General features: G+C 44.5%; 1 protein-coding gene across 1 annotated transcript in view; it reads right to left on the bottom strand.

Annotated features, from left to right (window-relative positions):
• LOC116975561 (contactin-associated protein-like 5) overlaps positions 1-18858 on the bottom strand; it is a 1077365-nt gene that overhangs the window by 932907 nt on the left and 125600 nt on the right. The window contains exon 2 of the mRNA XM_033024848.1: positions 12936-13046. Coding sequence (XP_032880739.1) covers positions 12936-13046 — 111 coding nt within the window. The remainder of the gene's footprint in view (positions 1-12935; positions 13047-18858) is intronic.

Raw genomic sequence — 18858 nt, 5'->3', positions numbered from 1 at the left:
CCTGTAGTCAGGATCGAACCCGGGCCTCTGGCGCAGTAAGGCAGTAAATCTACCACTGGTCCACCATGCCGCCCTTACGGTTGACATCCTTAATGGCCTGTCCCACGAGCATGCGACCTGCATGCGGCAAGCACGACCTAAAGGGCCGGTCCCACCAGCATGCCGCGCGGAGGTTGAGTGAGTGACACGGCGTGGAGGCGGCTGCGGGCCGGAACGCCGTTGCCGCGCGGAATTTTTAAACAGCTCAGTTTTTCGGAGCCCCGCGCAATGTCGGGACCTGCTCCACACAACTCCATACGGCTCCGGAGATCGAAGTGGGACCACGTTAGGTCGCGCTTGCCGCATGCAGGCGCATGCTGATGGGACCGGCCCTTTAGGTCGCGCTTGCCGCATGAAGTCGCATGCTCGTGGGACAGGCCCTTTAGAGTTGTGACCCTCATTCTGGTTTTGTGGTCGCTCGTCATTGGCACATGTAACAGGTAGAGCTGTGTCTATCTCACAGCACCAGAAACCAGGTTCGAATCCAACCTTTGGTGCAGAATTTGCACATCCTTACTGTGATCGCGTGGGAACCTTCCGTCTGCTCCCGATTCCTCCCACATTCCTCCTGGAGGGCCTGAAACAGGATCCGAGAGCCTGAGCTATCAGGAGAGGCTAAGCAGGAGAGGCTTCTATTCCTTGGAGCACGGGAGGATGAGGGGTGATCTTCTTGAAGTGTACAAAATCATGAGAGGAATAGATTGGGTAAATGTACAGAGTTTTTTGTCCAGAGTAGGGGAATCAATTACTAGAGCACATAGGTTTTAGGTGATGGGGGGGGGGGGGTTGGGGGATTTCAATTGGAACCTGAAGGGTACTTTTTTTTTTACACACAAATGGTGGTGGGTGTATGGAACAGATAGTTGAGGCAGGTATTATCACAACATTTAAGAAACATGTGGACAGGTACATGGATAAGACAGGTTTAGATGGATATGGTAGGTAGGTGGGCTAGTGTAGATGGGGCACGTTGGTCAGCGTGGTCCACGTTGGACCGTAGGGCCTGTTCCCACAGTATAAGACTATCTCAAAGATGTGCGAGTCTGGAGATTAGTAGGCCTCTGTGAATTGTCCCGTAGTGAGTAGGGGAGTGCATGAGAGGCCGGGATAACATAACTAGTGTGAATGGATAATCAATGGTCAGCATAGACTCGGTAGGCTGAAGGCTCTATTTCAATACTGCATCTCTAAACTGAAGGACAGTTCAAGATAGCGTGCTGACATTGTTGCAAGTCTGAAATCCCATTCACTTGTGAACTTTACAAAGCAAACTCATCTCCAGCAAATGATGGGCTATATTGACTTTTATAACTTAATCTGGAGTGCAATATCGAGCAGAACGAGCCTTCAGACAGTGAATGATGGCTGCAGATGTGGGCTAGTTGGGAAAATAATCGACCGTCATTCTTGCAGTTTTTGGCTTTAGCCATTAGGCTTCATCTGCCGCCTTCGCCTGAAATGTACCCAGCACCTTATGTTCAGCATCGGGCTCCTTTTGGTGCATTGCTGCCATACATCTGTGCACAACAGACTTTTATATGGAGCCTCTCACCCCTCCATTTATTGCTGGCCAATACAGTGATTCATGAACTCTCTCCAAAGCAGCTGCGCTCTCTCACAAATGAAGTGTAGGAAGGAACTGCAGATGCCGGTTTAACCCGAAGATGAGACACAAAATGCCGGAGTAACTCAGCGGGATAGGCAGCATCTCTAGAGAGAAGGAATGGGTGACATCTCGAGTCGAAACGTCACCCATTCCTTCTCTCCAGATGACCCGTTGAGTTACTCCGGCATTTTGTGCCTATCTAAAGGGCCTGTCCCACTGTACGACGTAAATCAAGAGCTCTCCCGAGTTTAAAAAAAATCAAACTCAAGGTAAGTACGTAGAATGTACGTAGCGGGTACATCGGAGCTCGGGACGCCTCTTAGCTGCTCGTAACGCTAACGGCAGGTACTCGGGAAACGCGGTAAGCTTGTGAAGATTTTTCAACATGTTGAAAAATGTCCACGAGCGCCCCGAGTACCTACGAGTGGCTATTACCGTAATTCCCCGAGTTCGAATCAGGGGAAACTCAGGAAAACTCTTGAATTACCTCGTACAGTGGGACAGGCCCTTAAGGCAGTTCATTTGTTCATTTTGTCCAGCACGAATCTGTTTTCTGCCTTCCAAACTGACCACACACCACCTCAAACCAAACTCATCCATTTCGGTGAAGATTTTGCTAAGCATGCTTGTTCCTGTCCTTTCAACAAAACCTATTAAGTTATTTAAAGGGCTAATGAATATTTATGGAAGCGTCTATAATTTGAAACTCATGATTTACTCATGAAGGAAATATTTTGCCGCGCGAGAATTTTATTTTTTACACGATTTATCATATGGCGGACATTTATTTTTTCATTATTTTCACTTATTTTTCTATAAAGCTATTTCTAATGGTATTTCTAAGTCCCACTGGGTCATCACACTTTGAGTTTAGTTTATTGTCATGTCTGTTGAGATACAAACAAGCTTTTGCTAACCTGCCAGCGGAAAGGCAATGCATGATTACAATCAAGCCATCCATAGTGAACATGTACACGATAAAGGGAATACTGTTTATTGCAAGATATACCCAGTAAAGTCTGATCAAAGATAGTCCGACAATCTCCAATGAGGTAGATAATAGTCCAGGACTGCTCTCTAGATGTTGTTAGGATGGTTGACTACATCAAGATAAAGTTAAAACCGTTCATAGTTTATGTAGGCCTGCATGTTTTGAGGCTATGCAAGTAAATTGGAGCTAAAACTAGAGTGTAGTTTAGTTTAGAGATACAGCGTGGAAACAGGCTCTTTGGCCCACTGAGACACACCGAGCAGCGATCCGCGATAATTACCACGCATGTCGTTGGAGTGTGGGAGGAAATCAGAGATCCCAGACAAAACCCATGCAGGTCTCGGGGAGAACGTAAAACTCCGTACAGACCCCCACAATTAAAATGTGGATTGTGGAAATGTCGGAGACCTTACTTTTGGAAAGAATCAGACTTGTCTTAATGGACAAACAAGAACTTTTTATCAGAATATGGTCTCCATTCATTGACTACTTGAAGGGGCAGACTGGTTCGGCACGGGAACCTGACTGAAACTCGAATTAAGGATTAGATGAAAAGTTATACTTTATAATTTACGAACTTATCTCCAATGTTGTATTTTTAGTAAATGATTCCATTCTTCTTTATCATGCTTTTTCCTTTTTTTAATTTCTCTTTCTTATTTTCTATCTATATAAAAAAAAATGCTAGAAGCAGAGTTAATATCAATCGATAATATTAGTAATGTAGGAATGATATACATGAAATGTTTTTAATATGATACGTACCTGCCTCTAATAAAAAAATAATTAAAAAAAATAATAATAATAAAACTCCGTACAGACAGCACTGGTGGTCAGGATCAAGCCCGGTCTCTGCCACAGTAAGGCAGCAACTCTACCCGCTGCACCACCTAAGTCAATTCAGAAAATGATGGAACTTTGATTGCGACTCACAGGCAACTTGTAAACAGTAGCGACGGCAGAAACTCCCAAGTCTCTCCCAAGTAGTGCTTTTCACAGCCTCGGATCATTTCAAAGTACTTTATTCTTGACGATTTCAAAGAGGTGGAGACATGAACTGCCCAGCCCAAAATCTTATTTGCAGGCTCTTGAATTATACATCCGGCGCACTGAGTAACAACTTAACAAGGAGTGCATGAAAAACGCCCATGACCATCAGTCCTGAAGATCACCATCCCCGGGAAAGGTATGGAAATCTCAGATACCAAACTGGTGCTGACAGTTCTGACAGCAAAATTCATCATTGCCCTGCTCAACACCACAAGCAGTCCTGTAGTCTGTTCCACAGTCAAGCATATTCTTGCAGATCCTATGGAAGAGGTGGTTTTTTAAAGCTTTAGTTTAGAGTTTAGAAATACAACGTGGAAACAGGCCCTTCGGCCCACCTGGTCCATGCTGACCAACAATCACATGTAGACATAAAATGCTGGAGAAACTCAGAATAGGCGACGTTTCGGGTCAACACACTTCTTCAGTCTGAAGCAGCCTCACCCAATGAGTTTCTCCAGCACTTTTTGTTCACCTTCGATTTTTCCAGTATCTGCAGTTCTTTCTTAAACAATCACCTAGTGATAATAGACTAGTTCTACCCTACATATGAGGAACAATTTACAGAAGCCAATTAGCCTCGAAATCCGCACATCTTCAGTGTGTGGGAGGATACCCCAGCACCCGGAAAAAACCCATTCAGTCACAGGGAGAACGTACAAACTCCGTACAGACAGCACCCATAGTCAGGATCGAACCCGGGCCTCTGATGTTGTAAGGCAGCAACTCTACCGCTGTGCCACTGTGCTGCGTTAAAATGAGGGCGGGTAGTTTAGTTTAAAGATACGGCGTGGAAACAGGCCCTTCGTCCCACCGAGTCCATACAGGCCAGCGATCCCCGTACACTAGCACTACCCTACATACTAGGTGAGAATTTTTACCAAAGCCAATTAACCGACAAACCTGTATCTCTTTAGAGGGGAGCACCAAGAAAAATATCACCCAGTCTCAGGGAGAACGTAGAAACTCCATACAGACAGCACCCGTAGTCAGGATCGAACCTGGGTCTCTGGTGCTGTGAATCAGTAACTCTACTACTGCACCACTGGGTTAAGTATGCAAAGTCAGATTTTGAAATGTTGCTCGAAATCACCACTGACTACCGGTTGTTGGTGTGCACTTTGCAAGCCGCTGCATATGTCAAATCAGCCATTGCTAACTTTTGAGAATGTAGATAGACACAAAATGATGGAGTAACTCAGCGGGACTGGCAGCATCTCTGGATCTCACCAATGCAGGAGCTGATCACCTTGATGCGGATTGGCAAAACGCCTCCGGCTACGGGAGTCAAGATCGGCCCATCTACAGAGGGTTCGAGGTCCCAGAACGCGGGGGAAGAGATTTGAACTTTTTTTCGCCTTGCATCACAGTGACGAATGTGGAGGAGTCACTGTGGTGGATGTATTTGTGTGTTCCATTGCTTTTTATTTGTATGACTGACTTGGCAAATGGCATTCCTCGTATGTTGCATAACATAATTGGCTAATAAAGTATTAGTGTAATTGTAATTGTAGAAGGAATGGGCGATGTTTCGTGTCGAGTTCCTTCTTCAGACTGTCAGGGGATAGGGAGATACAGAGATAAGGCAGTGTAAGGTGTGAAAATGAGACAAAGGGGATGAAGTTCAAGGAAAATGTAGAATAGATCATTGTTATCCAGGAGAAGTTAACAACAAAGCAAACAGAGATGAAATGTAAACGAGGATGGTCAGACTAGTCGGAGAACTGGGAAGAGGGAGGGGGATAGGACTGGAGAGAGAGGGAAGGCAAGGGTTACTTGAATTTAAAGAAGTCAATGTTCATACCGCTGGGGTGCAAGCTGCCCAAGCAAAATATGAGGTGCTGTGAATTTGCCCAATTTGCACAGGGCCTCACCCTCATTCTTTTGATAATGTAAGCTTGCTGCAGCTCGAAAAGTTCGCAGATAACCCTTTCTGATGGGGTTAATTAGGCATGAGCAATAAAAGATGATCTTGGCATTGATAACCAGATCCCACTAAATGAATACATTTACAAAAAAACAGATAAAAGAGGAGCAGTTTTGTCCTCTCTAGTATACTCCAGCATTCAGAAAAATCAAGGCCAATTTTCTACTCAACATAATTTCACTGCTCTGTCCAAGAGTTTTTCTTATACGGCAGACTGTCAGAACATTTTTCCCAGCGTGGAAGTATCAATATCCAGAGGGCAGAGCAGATAGGTGGGAGGGAAAACATTTAATGGCAATGTGCCAGTTCATAGGTTCACAAGTGGGAGAGTCTAGGAATAGAGGTCATCGCCTCAGAATTAAAGGACGTTCTTTTAGGAAGGGGATGAGAAGAAGTTTATTTAGTCAGAGGGTGGTGAATCTGTGGAATTCTTTGCCACTGAAGGCTGTGGAGGCCGTCAGTGGATATTTCTAAAGGCAGAGTAAGATAGATTCTTGATTAGTACGGGCGTCAGAGATTATGGGGAGAAGGCAGGAGAATGGTGTTAGGAGGGAGAGAGTGAATGGCGGAATAGACTTGAACGGCCAAATGACTTAATTCTACTATTTCTTATGACCTTTTGACCTTAAATTCTAGGGGCAGAATTAGGCCATTCAGCCCATCAAGTCTACTCCACCTTTTAATCATGGCTGATTTATCACTAACCCCATTCTCCTGGGGAGGCAAGATTATTTCAATACACAGCGGGTGGAGATGGCATGGAACACACTGCCAGGGTTGATGTGGAACGCAGCTGCATTAGTGGTGTTCAAGAAGCTTTTAGACTGGCACATGGATATGTAACGAATAGAGGATCATGAGCAGGCAGGTGAGGTGAGTTTAATTTGGCATCAATGTAGTTTAGTTCACCACAGACAGTGTGGGCTGAAGGACTTGTTCCTGTGCTGCACTTTTCTATGTCCCAGACATCTATTGATTTATTTTGGATACAATCAATGCCCGAGCCTTCACAACTCTGCAGAGAAGAGAATTCTAAAGACTTGCCTGTTTTGTGTGAAGACATTTATCTTTACTTAATACTCACAAATGACACCTATTAGAGTCATAGAGTGATACAGCATGGAAACAGGCCCTTCGGCCCAACTCGCCCACACCGGCCAACAATGTCCCAGCTACCCGAGTCCCACTTGCCTGCGCTTGGTCCATAACCCTCCAAACCTGTCCTATCCATGTACCTGTCTAACTGTTTCTTAAACGATGGGATAGTCCCAGCCTCAACTACCTCCTCTGGCAGCTTGTTCCATACACCCACAACCCTCTGTGTGAAAAAGGTTCCCCTCGGATTCCTATTAAATCTTCTCCCCTTCACCTTTGAACCTATGTCCTCTGGTCCTCGATCCTCCTACTCTGGGTAAAAGACTCTGTGCATCTACCCGATCTATTCCTCTCATGATTTTGTATACCTCTATAAGATCTTCCCTCATCCTCCTACGCTCCATGGAATATAGACCCAGCCTACTTAACCTCTCCCGATAGCTCACACCCTCTAGTCCTGGCAATATCCTCGTAAATCTTTTCTGAACCCTTTCAAGCTTGATAATATCTTTCCTATAAGATGGCGCCCAGAACTGAACACAATATTCTTAATGCGGTCTCACCAACGTCTTATACAAGACTATTCTGAGGCTGTGCCCACTAATTGTAGACCTCTTAGCCAGGTAAAGATCCGTGCTGCTTCCACTGGGCAGAGTCCAATTTTACCCTAATCTTACCCTAACCCGTTTTACGCTCCCCCATATTCCCATTGCATTTGGGTGCCACAGCTGCTGCCATAGAACACGAGAGACCCAGGTTTGATCCCGACATCGGGTGCTGTCTGTATGGAGTTTGCATGTTCTCCCTGTGACCGCGAGTCACATCCCACACACCAAAGACGTGCGGGTTTGTAGGTTAATCGGCCTCTGCAAATCTCCCCTTGCGTATAGGGAGTGGATGTGAAACTGGGATTACATAGAACTCGAGTGAATGGGTGATCGATGGATGGAGTGGAATTGGTTGACCAAAGGGCCCATTACCTGGCCACATCAATCAATCCGCCCATAGAAACATAGAAACATAGAAATTAGGTGCAGGAGTAGGCCATTCGGCCCTTCGAGCCTGCACCGCCATTCAATATGATCATGGCTGATCATCCAACTCAGTATCCCGTACCTGCCTTCTCTCCATACCCTCTGATCCCCTTAGCCACAAGGGCCACATCTAACTCCCTCTTAAATATAGACAATGAACTGGCCTCGACTACCCTCTGTGGCAGAGAGTTCCAGAGATTCACCACTCTCTGTGTGAAAAAAGTTCTTCTCATCTCGGTTTTAAAGGATTTCCCCCTTATCCTTAAGCTGTGACCCCTTGTCCTGGACTTCCCCAACATCGGGAGCAATCTTCCTGCATCTAGCCTGTCCAACCCCTTAAGAATTTTGTAAGTTTCTATAAGATCCCCTCTCAATCTCCTATATTCTAGAGAGTATAAACCAAGTCTATCCAGTCTTTCTTCATAAGACAGTCCTGACATCCCAGAAATCAGTCTGGTGAACCTTCTCTGCACTCCCTCTATGGCAATAATGTCCTTCCTCAGATTTGGAGACCAAAACTGTACGCAATACCCCAGGTGTGGTCTCACCAAGACCCAGTACAACTGCAGTAGAACCTTCCTGCTCCTATACTCAAATCCTTTTGCTATGAAAGCTAACATACCATTCGCTTTCTTCACTGCCTGCTGCACCTGCATGCCTACTTTCAGTAGAGTTTAGTTTATTGTCACGTGTAGCGAGGTCCAGTGAAAAGCTTCCATTGCTCCACATTGCATCACCCATCTAAACACTGAGGATAATGAACTGTGTCCAATTTGGGGATGTGGTGGGAAACCGCGCAACTCAAGGTCACCCACATGGTCACAGGAAGCACCTGCAAACTCCACGCATTCAGCACCAGGGCTCAGGACTGAACCTTGGTAGCTGGAGTGATGAAGCAGTAGCTCTACGATTTGAGCCCCTATGTGTTCAGAGATACAGAGTCACAGCCCGGAAACAGGCCCTTGAGTTCACCAAGTCTGCGCCGACTAGCGATCGTCCGAACACTAGCTCTATCCTACACACTAGGGATAATTTAAAAATGTTTTATACCGAGGCCAATTAACCTACAAACCTAAATGTCTTTGGAAAGTGGGGGAAACCGGAGTTCCCGGAGAAATCCAACGCAGTCACAGGGAGAATGTACAAACTCCATACAGACAGCACCTGTAGTAGTCAGGATCAAACCCAGGTCTCTGACGCTGTTATACAGCCACTACCGCTGTGCCACTGTGCTGCCCACTAATGTGTATCAAGAAAGTACTGGATTTATTTTTTAATCCTACTGTGCATGCTATTGTGACAACCAATCCCTTAGTGTCTGTTGTGGCAGTGTCCATAACAAAACATTAAATCAGGGCGAAAGATAATTAGGCCACGTAATGCACAGAGTTGTGACTAATTTCAGTTGCGATTTATTTTCGGAGTGCAGCTTGTTAGACACTGGTAATGAGGACATTACGATCCAGAGATTGAGATGGAGATCGTGCCAAGTAGGCCAGACCCAGTTCATACTGCTGATTACAGTTTACTTGCAATGCAAAGTGATGAAGATTATCAACTGGACTTCAAAATAAGGCTCATTTCATGGAACTGTGCAGTGAGACCGTATTGCAAACATAATCACTCTCTTGAGTTGCTAATGAGGTTTAATACAGGCACTCTCCTGGTTACAAATCCCTGATACTCACACATACAAATGAGCTCTTGTAATATTCAATTCAAAAATCCAACGATTAAAAAAAAAAGAATTTAGTCTCAAGAAGGGTCTCAGCCCGAAACGTCACCCATTCCATCTATCCTCTCCGGGCATGCTGCCTGTCTCGCTAAGTTACTCAGGCATTTTGTGCCTATCTTTAATTTAGTGATTGGTCTTTGTCAGTTTTGAATAGAAACGTGGAATGTAGAACAGAGCTGCACGAGAGCAGGCACTTCAGCCGGCAATGTGCCGAACATGATCTTGTAGGTATACTGATCTTACAGAGGTGTACATAATCGGGTAGATGCACAAAGTCTCTGGCCTAGAGGGAGGGAAATCGAGAACCAGAGGTTCAAGGTTTAAGGTGAGGGAGTTAAGATTTCATAGGAACCTGAGGGGTAACATTTTCATACAGAGGCTGGTGGGTGTATGGAGTGAGCTGCCGGAGGAAGTAGTTGAGGCAGATAGTATCACAACATTCAAGAAACATTTAGACAGGTGCATGGATAGGACAGGTTTAGAGGGATATGGGCCAAACGCAGGCAGGTGGGACTAGTGTAGATGGGACATGTTGGTCTGCGAGGGCAGGTTGAGACGAAAGGCCTGTTTCTGCACTGTATGACTATGATGCCATCACTCATTTATCTGCTCCCTCCATTCCCTGCATATCCATAATGCCTATCCAAAGGTTTTTGAAAATGCCACTGATGTATCTGATTGAACCACCTCCAGCAACACCACCCTGTTTAAAAAATATATTACCCCGCACATCTCTAGACTTTGCCCCTCTCACCTTAATCCTATTCCTTCTAATATTTATTTTTTCATTCATGGAAAAAGCGTCTGACAGTTCACTCTTTTTATGCCTCTCATAATATTACTTACTTTGAACAGATCTCCCCGCAATCTCTGGCGTGCCAGAAAAAAACAACCCAAGTCTGTCCAACCTCTCCCTGTAGCTAATACTCCCTGATCCATGCATCATTCTCTGCACCCTTTCCAAATGCCTCCACATCCTTCCTGTAATGGGGCGACCATGAACTGCGCACAATACTCGAAATGCGGCCTCATCAAAGTACGATAAAGCTGCATCTTGACTTTCATTCTTAATGCCCAAACTCATGGAACTAAGCAAACAATACAACTTCCTTACTACTCTATCTAATTTCAGCGAATTATGGACTTGGACACCGAGATCAGTCTGCACATCAATGGTACTAAGGGTCAGGCTTAATGGTCAGGACATTCATTGTAATTTTGTTCCCCGTTATGATTGACCTCCTAAAGTGCAACATCCCCACTTGCTCGGATTAAACTCGATCTGCCATCTCTATGCCCAATTCTGCAGCTGATCTGTAAGCAATGTACATTATTAGTACAGGCTTTAATGGATGCACAGATGGTGACACTAGAGTATGTTGGACAGTAATAGGACGAGCTTGTGACAAAGCAAGAATGATCCCTGGTCTTTTTACAGAAGAAAGATTACCAAGGTGAGAAGACTATGTTACACCTTTGTGCCCAATTCTAGTCCTCGGGTGGCACAGCAGTAGAGCTGCAGCCTTACAGCACCAGAGACCTGGATTTGATCCCGACTGCGGGTGCCGTCTGTACGGAGTTTGCACGTTCTCCCCGTGACTGCGTGGGTTTTCTCCGGGTGCTCAGGTTTCCTCTACAAAGCAATCTGTAAGTTAATTGGCTTCTGTAAGTTATCTCTCGTGTGTAGCACAGAACTAGTGTAAGTACAGGTAATCGCTGGTCGGCACGGACTTAGTGAGTCGAAGGGTCTGTTTCCGCACTGTATCAAAAAAACAAACAAAATCAAAACTTCATAAAACTCAAGGAGAGATTGACTGGAACTGTAGCAGTATTAACTGTATCAGGGAGTCAGAGCAAGGAAGACACAAAGAAATTGTGTTATAGAGAGGATTTAAAAAAATTTCACACCCAGCAATGGCTAGCCATGTTTACAGTTAATGAATACATCTCCCCAGCTTCTTTCAATGATAAAACTGTATGCTGCTCCCACCCATTCTCTTGCCTCGTTGCTGATCCATTGGGAGCAATGCCATGGGAGCTAATGAGTCTTAGAGTCATAGAGTGATACAGTGTGGAAATAAGCCCTTCGGCCCAACTTGCCCACACCGGCCAACATGTCCCAGCTAAACTAGTCCCACCTGCCTGCCTTTGGTCCATATCCCTCCAAACTGGTCCTAACCATGTACCTGTCTAACTATTTCTTAAACGTTGGGATAGTCCCTGCCTCAACTACCCCCTCTGGCAGCTTGTTCCATACACCCACCACCCTTTGTGTGAAAATGTTATCCATCAGATTCCTTTTAAATCTTATTCCCTTCACCTTGAACTTATGTCCTCTGGTCCTCGATTCCCATTCTCTGGGCAAGAGATTCTGTGCATCTACCCGATCTATTCCTCTCATGATTTTTCTTCAGTTTAGTTTATTGTCACAGGCACTCTGAGGTAGAGTGGTAGTCCGAGGTACAGTGAAAGGCTTTAGTTGCACGCTAAAGGGCCTGTCCCACGATGCGAGTTTACCCAAGAGCTCTCCCGAGTTTAAAAAAAATCAAACTCGTGGTAAGTACGTAGAATGTACGTAGGACCTCGTGGATGTCCCTTAGTGGCTCGTAATGCGAGCGGCAGGTACTCGGGAAATGCAGTAACACTTGGACATTTTTCACAGTGTTGAAAAAACTTCACGAGTTACCGCGTTTCCCGAGTACCTGCCGTTAGCATTACGAGTCGCTAGGGTACATCCACGAGGTCCTACGTACATCCACGAGGCCGCTACGTACATACCACGAGTTTGATTTTTTTTTAAACTCGGGAGAGCTCTGGGTGAACTCGCATCGTGGGCCAGGGGCTTAACCAGTCAGCAGAAAGCCAATACATCATCCCAATCAATCCATCTACAGTGAATAGATACACGATAACATAATATCATTTAGTGCAAGGTAAAGCCAGCAAGGTTAGTCCGAGGGGCATCAGAGGTAGATGGCAGTTCAGCATTGCTCGCTGGTTGCAGTAGGATGATTCAATTGCTTGACAACAGCAGGGAAGAAACTCTCTGCACAACACAAGTTGTTGCCCAATATCTCTCAGCAAAGCATCAAAAGAACATCTCAAATCAGTTTGCAAGACAGCCACTTGCTTCAAGTAACCTGTAAGATTGCGATACAATTACATTTTGATGAACAGCACTTCTGCTGTCAGCTTGAGAAAACATTAACCTGTCATATATTATTGTTGATCTCGGTTCTATTGCACGTCAGGGAACAAGCATTTGCCACAGTATTTGACAAGCACTACCGTGATTGTAAATTCACAGTGTACGGATCGCGTGCAATATCATATATGGGAGGCAGCTGAGATATTTCCGTTGCTGGTGAACGGAAGGCCAGTTGGTAAGTTTTCCTTTGAAGTGTATGCACGCTGAAGATGAGCAATTTGGCCTGACCACGAACAAAGAGCCTGGGACTTACCATCTCGCCTGTTCAGCTTTGCAAAGCTGGAGCTGTGGCTGGCAGATAACGCTGAGGAGGAGCTGAATGCCGACGGAGGCAGGCCAGATACAAGGTGATTGTCGCAATTGTCTGTGGGAGAAAGAGAACAGGCTTTAATTCAGTAATACAGCACAGAAACAGGCCGTTCGGCCCAACGAGTCCATGCCGACCAGCGATCCCTATCCTACACTACCCTGCACACACACACACACACACACACACATGAGGGACAATTTACACTGAAACCAAGCTGATTAACCTACTAACCTGTACTTCTTTGGAGTGTGGGAGGAAACCGAAGATCTTGGAGAGAGCCCACGTGGTCACGGGGAGAACGTACAAACTCCGTACAGACAGCGCCCGCAGTCGGGATCGAACCCGGGTCTCTGGCACTGTAAGTGTTGTAAAGGGCCTGTCCCACTTTCACAAACTAATTCACGACTTCTGCCGAGTTTGCCCTTGACTCATACTCGCAGCATGGTCGTCACGAGGCCGTAGGAGGTCGTAGGTAGGTCGTAGTAGGTTGTGATGCTAGTCGTAGGTACTCGTGGCATCAAGTAGGTCGGGGCGTTTTTTCAACATGATGAAAAATGTCCACGAGTAAAAAAGATGGTGAATTAGGTCGTGAAAGTGGGGCAGGCCCTTAAGGCAGCAACTCTGCCGCTGCACCACCGTGCCACACTAGTGTTCCATCCCCATTTTATTCTTACCACTTTACCGTCTACTCCTCCCCTAGGCTTGAGCACTCACCACCCACAAGAAGTGATTTGCACTGGCCACGGGGAGATCCCGCCTGGTCAAGGGGAGGACGTGCAAACTCCACTCGGACAGCGCCAGAGGTCAGGATTGAACCTGGGTTGCTGGAGCTGGATCTGTGATGCAGCTGATCCACTTGCTGCACCACTGTACAGTGATTGGGATCGAGCACTGTGGCAAGGTAAATGCTGAGTGCTATAGTTTAGAGTAGGCATGGTGGAGGTTCTTGTGCGGTTGAAATCATAAGTGATCGGCTATTTGGCCACTTTGAGCCACTTCAGCTCCTGTTCCTCAACAATGAGTTTGCTTTGTAGACTTCGTAGGGCTCCATGGATTACAAATGATGTGACTCAGAAATCCAACTTTGTGCAAATTCTCCCTCTTCTCCCCTCTCCCATCGGGCAAAAGGTATAGAAGTGTGAATACGCACACCTCCAGATTCTGGGACAGTTTCTTCCCAGTTGTTATCAGGCAACTGAATCATCCTACCACAACGAGAGAGCAGTCCTGTACTACTATCTACCTTGTTGGTGAACCTCGAACTATCCTTGATCAGACTTTGCTGGCTCACGTTGCACTAAACGTTATCCCTTATCATGTATCCAAACACTGTACATGGCTCAAATGTAATCATGTATTGTCTTTCTACTGACTGCATAGCACGCAACAAAAGCTTCTCACCTTACCCTGGCATATGTGACAATAAACTAAACTAAATTTAAAGCATTTTTTACAAGTTAGTTATAAGAATAATAAAAAAGTTTCATGGGAGTCATTAGTAACTAAATAAAACATCCTTTCAATTAGCTTAAATATGGGCAGTGCCAGGAGGATTATTCAATGAAATTAAAGAATTATAGTATATAAAGCAATAATGGCATGGGTTACTATAGAAACAAACATTTCTGACATGCAAGGAAATTGGTTTACAGCTAATCCTCAGGGGCAGATTCCTGATGTAACCCAGGGATTTCCTGCATACAAATATGCTCTTCATCCCTCTGTTGTTGGGATTCCGAATGGTCTTGTAGATTACTTTTAGTTTTAGAGATACAGCGCGGAAACGGGCTCTTCTCCTCACCGACCAACAGTCACCCTTAGACGTGTTCTATGTTATCCCAGTTTTACATATTAAGCACTGGGGGCTATTTACGGAACCAATTAACTTACAAACATGCACTTCTTTGGAATGTGGGAGGAAACCTGAGCACCTGGAGAAAACACTCGTGGTCACAGGAAGAACGTGCAAATGCTGTACTGGTAGCTCCCAAGGTCAGGATTGAAGCTGGGTCTCTGGTGCTGTAATGCCCCTGTCCCACTTAGGAAACCTGAACGGAAACCTCTGGAGACTTTGCGCCCCACCCAAGGTTTCCGTGCGGTTCCCGGAGGTTCCCGGAGGTTTTTGTCAGTCTCCCTAATGGTCGAAAGTGGTTTCCGCTTCTTCTATGTTCCGGCGATTATTTCAAAACTAGCGATGTTAGTTGAAGGTTGTTGCCTTCCACTACCTGCAACCTCCGGCAACCACCTTCAACTAGCTTCGCAACCGGCTTCGACTAAAATATTACCGATTTTTTAAAACGACAACCTATTTTAAGTTGCGGCCGGTTTTGAATTTTTTTAAATAATCGTCGGAACATAGAAGAAGCGGAAACCACTTTCGACCATTAGGGAGACTGACAAAAACCTCCGGGAACCTCCGGGTGGGGCGCAAAGTCTCCAGAGGCTTCCGTTCAGGTTTCCCTACTGGGACAGGGGCATTAAGGCAGTAACTCTAGCTGAAAAGTTTAGAGGCCCCTGCTTTATGGTGTTCTACCTTATACGTGGGTTTAATTATGATTCTCGGTAATTACTAAATAAAAATTGAAAATCTGCCACATGGGTTGCCACTACCAACATTGGTAATGATATTCCTAATACTCATTATTTTCTAAAATCAGTTAAGTAACATTCAAGAGATCCCAAAATATAACAGTAAAACTCTAGTGGCTGAGTATTTTGGGAATCTCAGGGTAGAAAGTTATTCTTTCTTGCCATGCTAAATGCTCAATATAATAACGGGTGTTATAGACTGTTTAAAAAAAATCAAAACGTCTATCTTCAGTTATCTTCTAAATTAAAATTCATTGTGTAAGAGAACATTACTACCCTCAAATGATTTTTCCCCCTTTTATATAATATAATAATAATAAATAATAATAAATTTTATTTATGGGCGCCTTTCAAGAGTCTCAAGGACACCATAAATAAACCACGTCCTTGTAGTAGCAGTAATTGTTTCCTGTTCTCTATCAAAGCACAACATTTTGAAAATCCATTCTAAGTCTCCAATGGTTGGAGAGAAATCTCCCGCTTATCTTTTCTCTTCACTTAACTGAAATCCTGCCTACGCGACACCATTCTGACAAATCACCGTCCAACGTTTTGCCATTCTTCCTGAAGTCAAATTAATGGGCCTCTCCCACTTAGGCGTCTTTTTTGGCGACTGCTGGCGACTGTCACAGTAGTAGCAGGTCGCCGAAAAAACAGCGACTGGAATCCCCTACGACAATGTGGAATGTGGGAGGAAGCCGGAGCACCCAGGGAAAACCCGCAGACCATATTTGATTCTCTAGGGACCCTGGGATTACCTTTGATGGACTTTACCTTGCATGAAATGTTATGCACATTATCTCCTTTATCATGTGTCTGTACACTATGGGTGGCTCGATGGTAATCATATGTTGTCGTTCCGTTGACTGGTTAGCATGCAACAAAAGGTTTTCACTGTCATAAGGTCATAAAGAATAGGAGTAGAATAAGGCCGTTCGGCCCATCAAGTCTACTCCGCCATTCAATCACGGCTGATATATCTCTCCCTCCTCACCCTATTCTCCTGCCTTCTCCCCATAACCTCTGACACCCGTACTAATCAAGAACCTATCTATCTCCGCCTTGAAAATATCCACTGACTTGGCCTCCACAGCCTTGTGTGGCAAATTATTCCACACATTCACCACCCTCTGACTAAAGAAATTATACCTCATCCCCATCCTAAAAGAACGTCCTTTAATTCTGAGGCCATGCCCTCCAGACCTAGACTCTCCCACCAGTGGAAACATCCTCTCCACATCCACTCTATCCAAGCCTTTCACTATTCTGTATGTTTCAATTAGGTGTGTCCCCCCCCCCCCCCCCCATTCTTCTAAACTCTAGCGAGTACAGGCCCAGTGCCGACGAACGCTCATTGTAGGTATGTTGCAAAGCCTACCTGAAGCGTCGTTGAAGATCTGCTGCTGAGGGTGTGCGCGATTTTGGCGCCGTTTAGAGGGGGCGGGTTTAAAACGCGATTTTCTCTAAGCTGTTCCAATCGAAAATGTTCAGCCTAGTTAATTATTAACGAAAAATCGCTGGAAGACCCCGTCGCAAAAGCTATTATTAGGTTTAAAGGCCTTGAATAATAGTTATAGTAGTTTAAAAATCAATCTCTAAACCCGCGACCGCCAGCAACCGCAGTGTCTCATAAAGCAAATAGCAGAAGTTAGGTTGTATATTTTTACATTAAAAAGGGCTTCTAAAGATCCCTTTATACAAAGTTTAATATTGCGAGTAGCTCAATTTGGGCCCATTATATCGCGCAGTATTTTTCTCGGCATTTGGGGCACAAATCTACCGCAATGTGAACGTTCTAAACCAGCGCGTTCCACAGGGACCCACTGGAAAGCTGATTTAAATGGGCATTTATTTACAGCAATTAAACACTAAATTCCTTCCATTTGGCCTATAAATTAATGTAAATGAGATTTAAAAATCATGTTTTATTGTGAATTATTTGTGAATATTATTTGGACATTTAGGCTATTTAAAAATGTTAATCATTTATTAAGAAATGGATAGATGTTTAGATCTAGTAATTGAAGTCTGAAATTAGCTACAATTAGGTAACTAACTAATTATATGCTTTAATTTCAGGTCATCCAAGTAAGATTATTTTATATTTGTTTCAGAATGCTTCAATCTATGATAACTGAAAATTTCATTCAGTTCTCTTAATTTTTAAGAAAGTTATGGGCTTTTGACTGTTCACGATCACAGCTTTTTTGTTATGTCCATAGAAAATCAATAGGGAACAAGATGCTCATTTCCCAGTATGAAAATGGCCATAACTTTTTAAATACTTGAGATATGAAAGTGAATTAGGTGTCAAATTAAACTTATTTTTATGCTTTATCTGAAGGGATAAATTACAGACTTGATTTTTAAAATCTCAAAATTTTGTAACATTGCTACTCATTGTAGGTTAACCTACTCATTCCTGTACCTCGAAAGACGTGACAATAATCCAAACTCATAATTCACAGGGATAACGTGCAAACTCCGTACAGACAGCACCAGTAGCCAGGTGTCGAACACGGGTCCCTGGCGCTACAAGGCAGCAACTCCACCGCTGTTCCACCATGCAACGCTTGTCTTGTATGTTCCTTTTGCTGCGCTCCCAGCAGGGCCTTGAGTGCTTAATATCATCTCGGATGCCTTTTCAATGGCCACGAGCAAGCAATGTTCGTTTGTGAATGGGGATTTTTTTTTTTTGCCAAGGACGCTTCAAGGAAGTCCTTGACATATTTTTGATTGCTTACTCGAGGAGCATGGTGCTGGGCATTGAGACGAGGCGACTCATCTGGTGGCATTGATGGTAAGTGAATAAAGCTTCAATTCTGGGGACATTGGATGGGAAATCAGTCATTAATTTAGCCATTCTGCAAGTGGCTTGGAAAGATTTTGTGGAGGTGGCAGTTCACCTGCGCTAAGTTGCCGTTCCTTGAAAAGCAGACAGGAGAGGTCACTGCGGCTCAGTAGATGATTATTAATATTTTCACATTCGATACACATTCATCAACATCGAACATCACATCCCAATCATCCCCCCTCGGTATTAAGCTGCAGAAAATGCATTTTGAATATCATTCAATTATATCAGCCTTCCCATTTTGTTTTTTGCAAATTTTGATAACCTGGTTGGTAAATGTCAGGTCATTACTCCACGAGCTAAGGCCCCTCAAACAATCTTCACAATGTTTCATTTCTGCCGGAATAAACACAATGTATTCACATAATAGCCTCTCCGGCTTCTCTTTTACTCCAATTTTCTATCCAATTTACCACATCCCTG

The sequence above is a fragment of the Amblyraja radiata genome, chromosome 7 (assembly GCF_010909765.2).
Source record: "Amblyraja radiata isolate CabotCenter1 chromosome 7, sAmbRad1.1.pri, whole genome shotgun sequence".
Lineage (NCBI taxonomy): Eukaryota > Metazoa > Chordata > Chondrichthyes > Rajiformes > Rajidae > Amblyraja > Amblyraja radiata.
The sequence above is the reverse complement of the archived record's forward strand: the minus strand, read 5'-3'. Positions and strand labels throughout refer to the sequence as shown.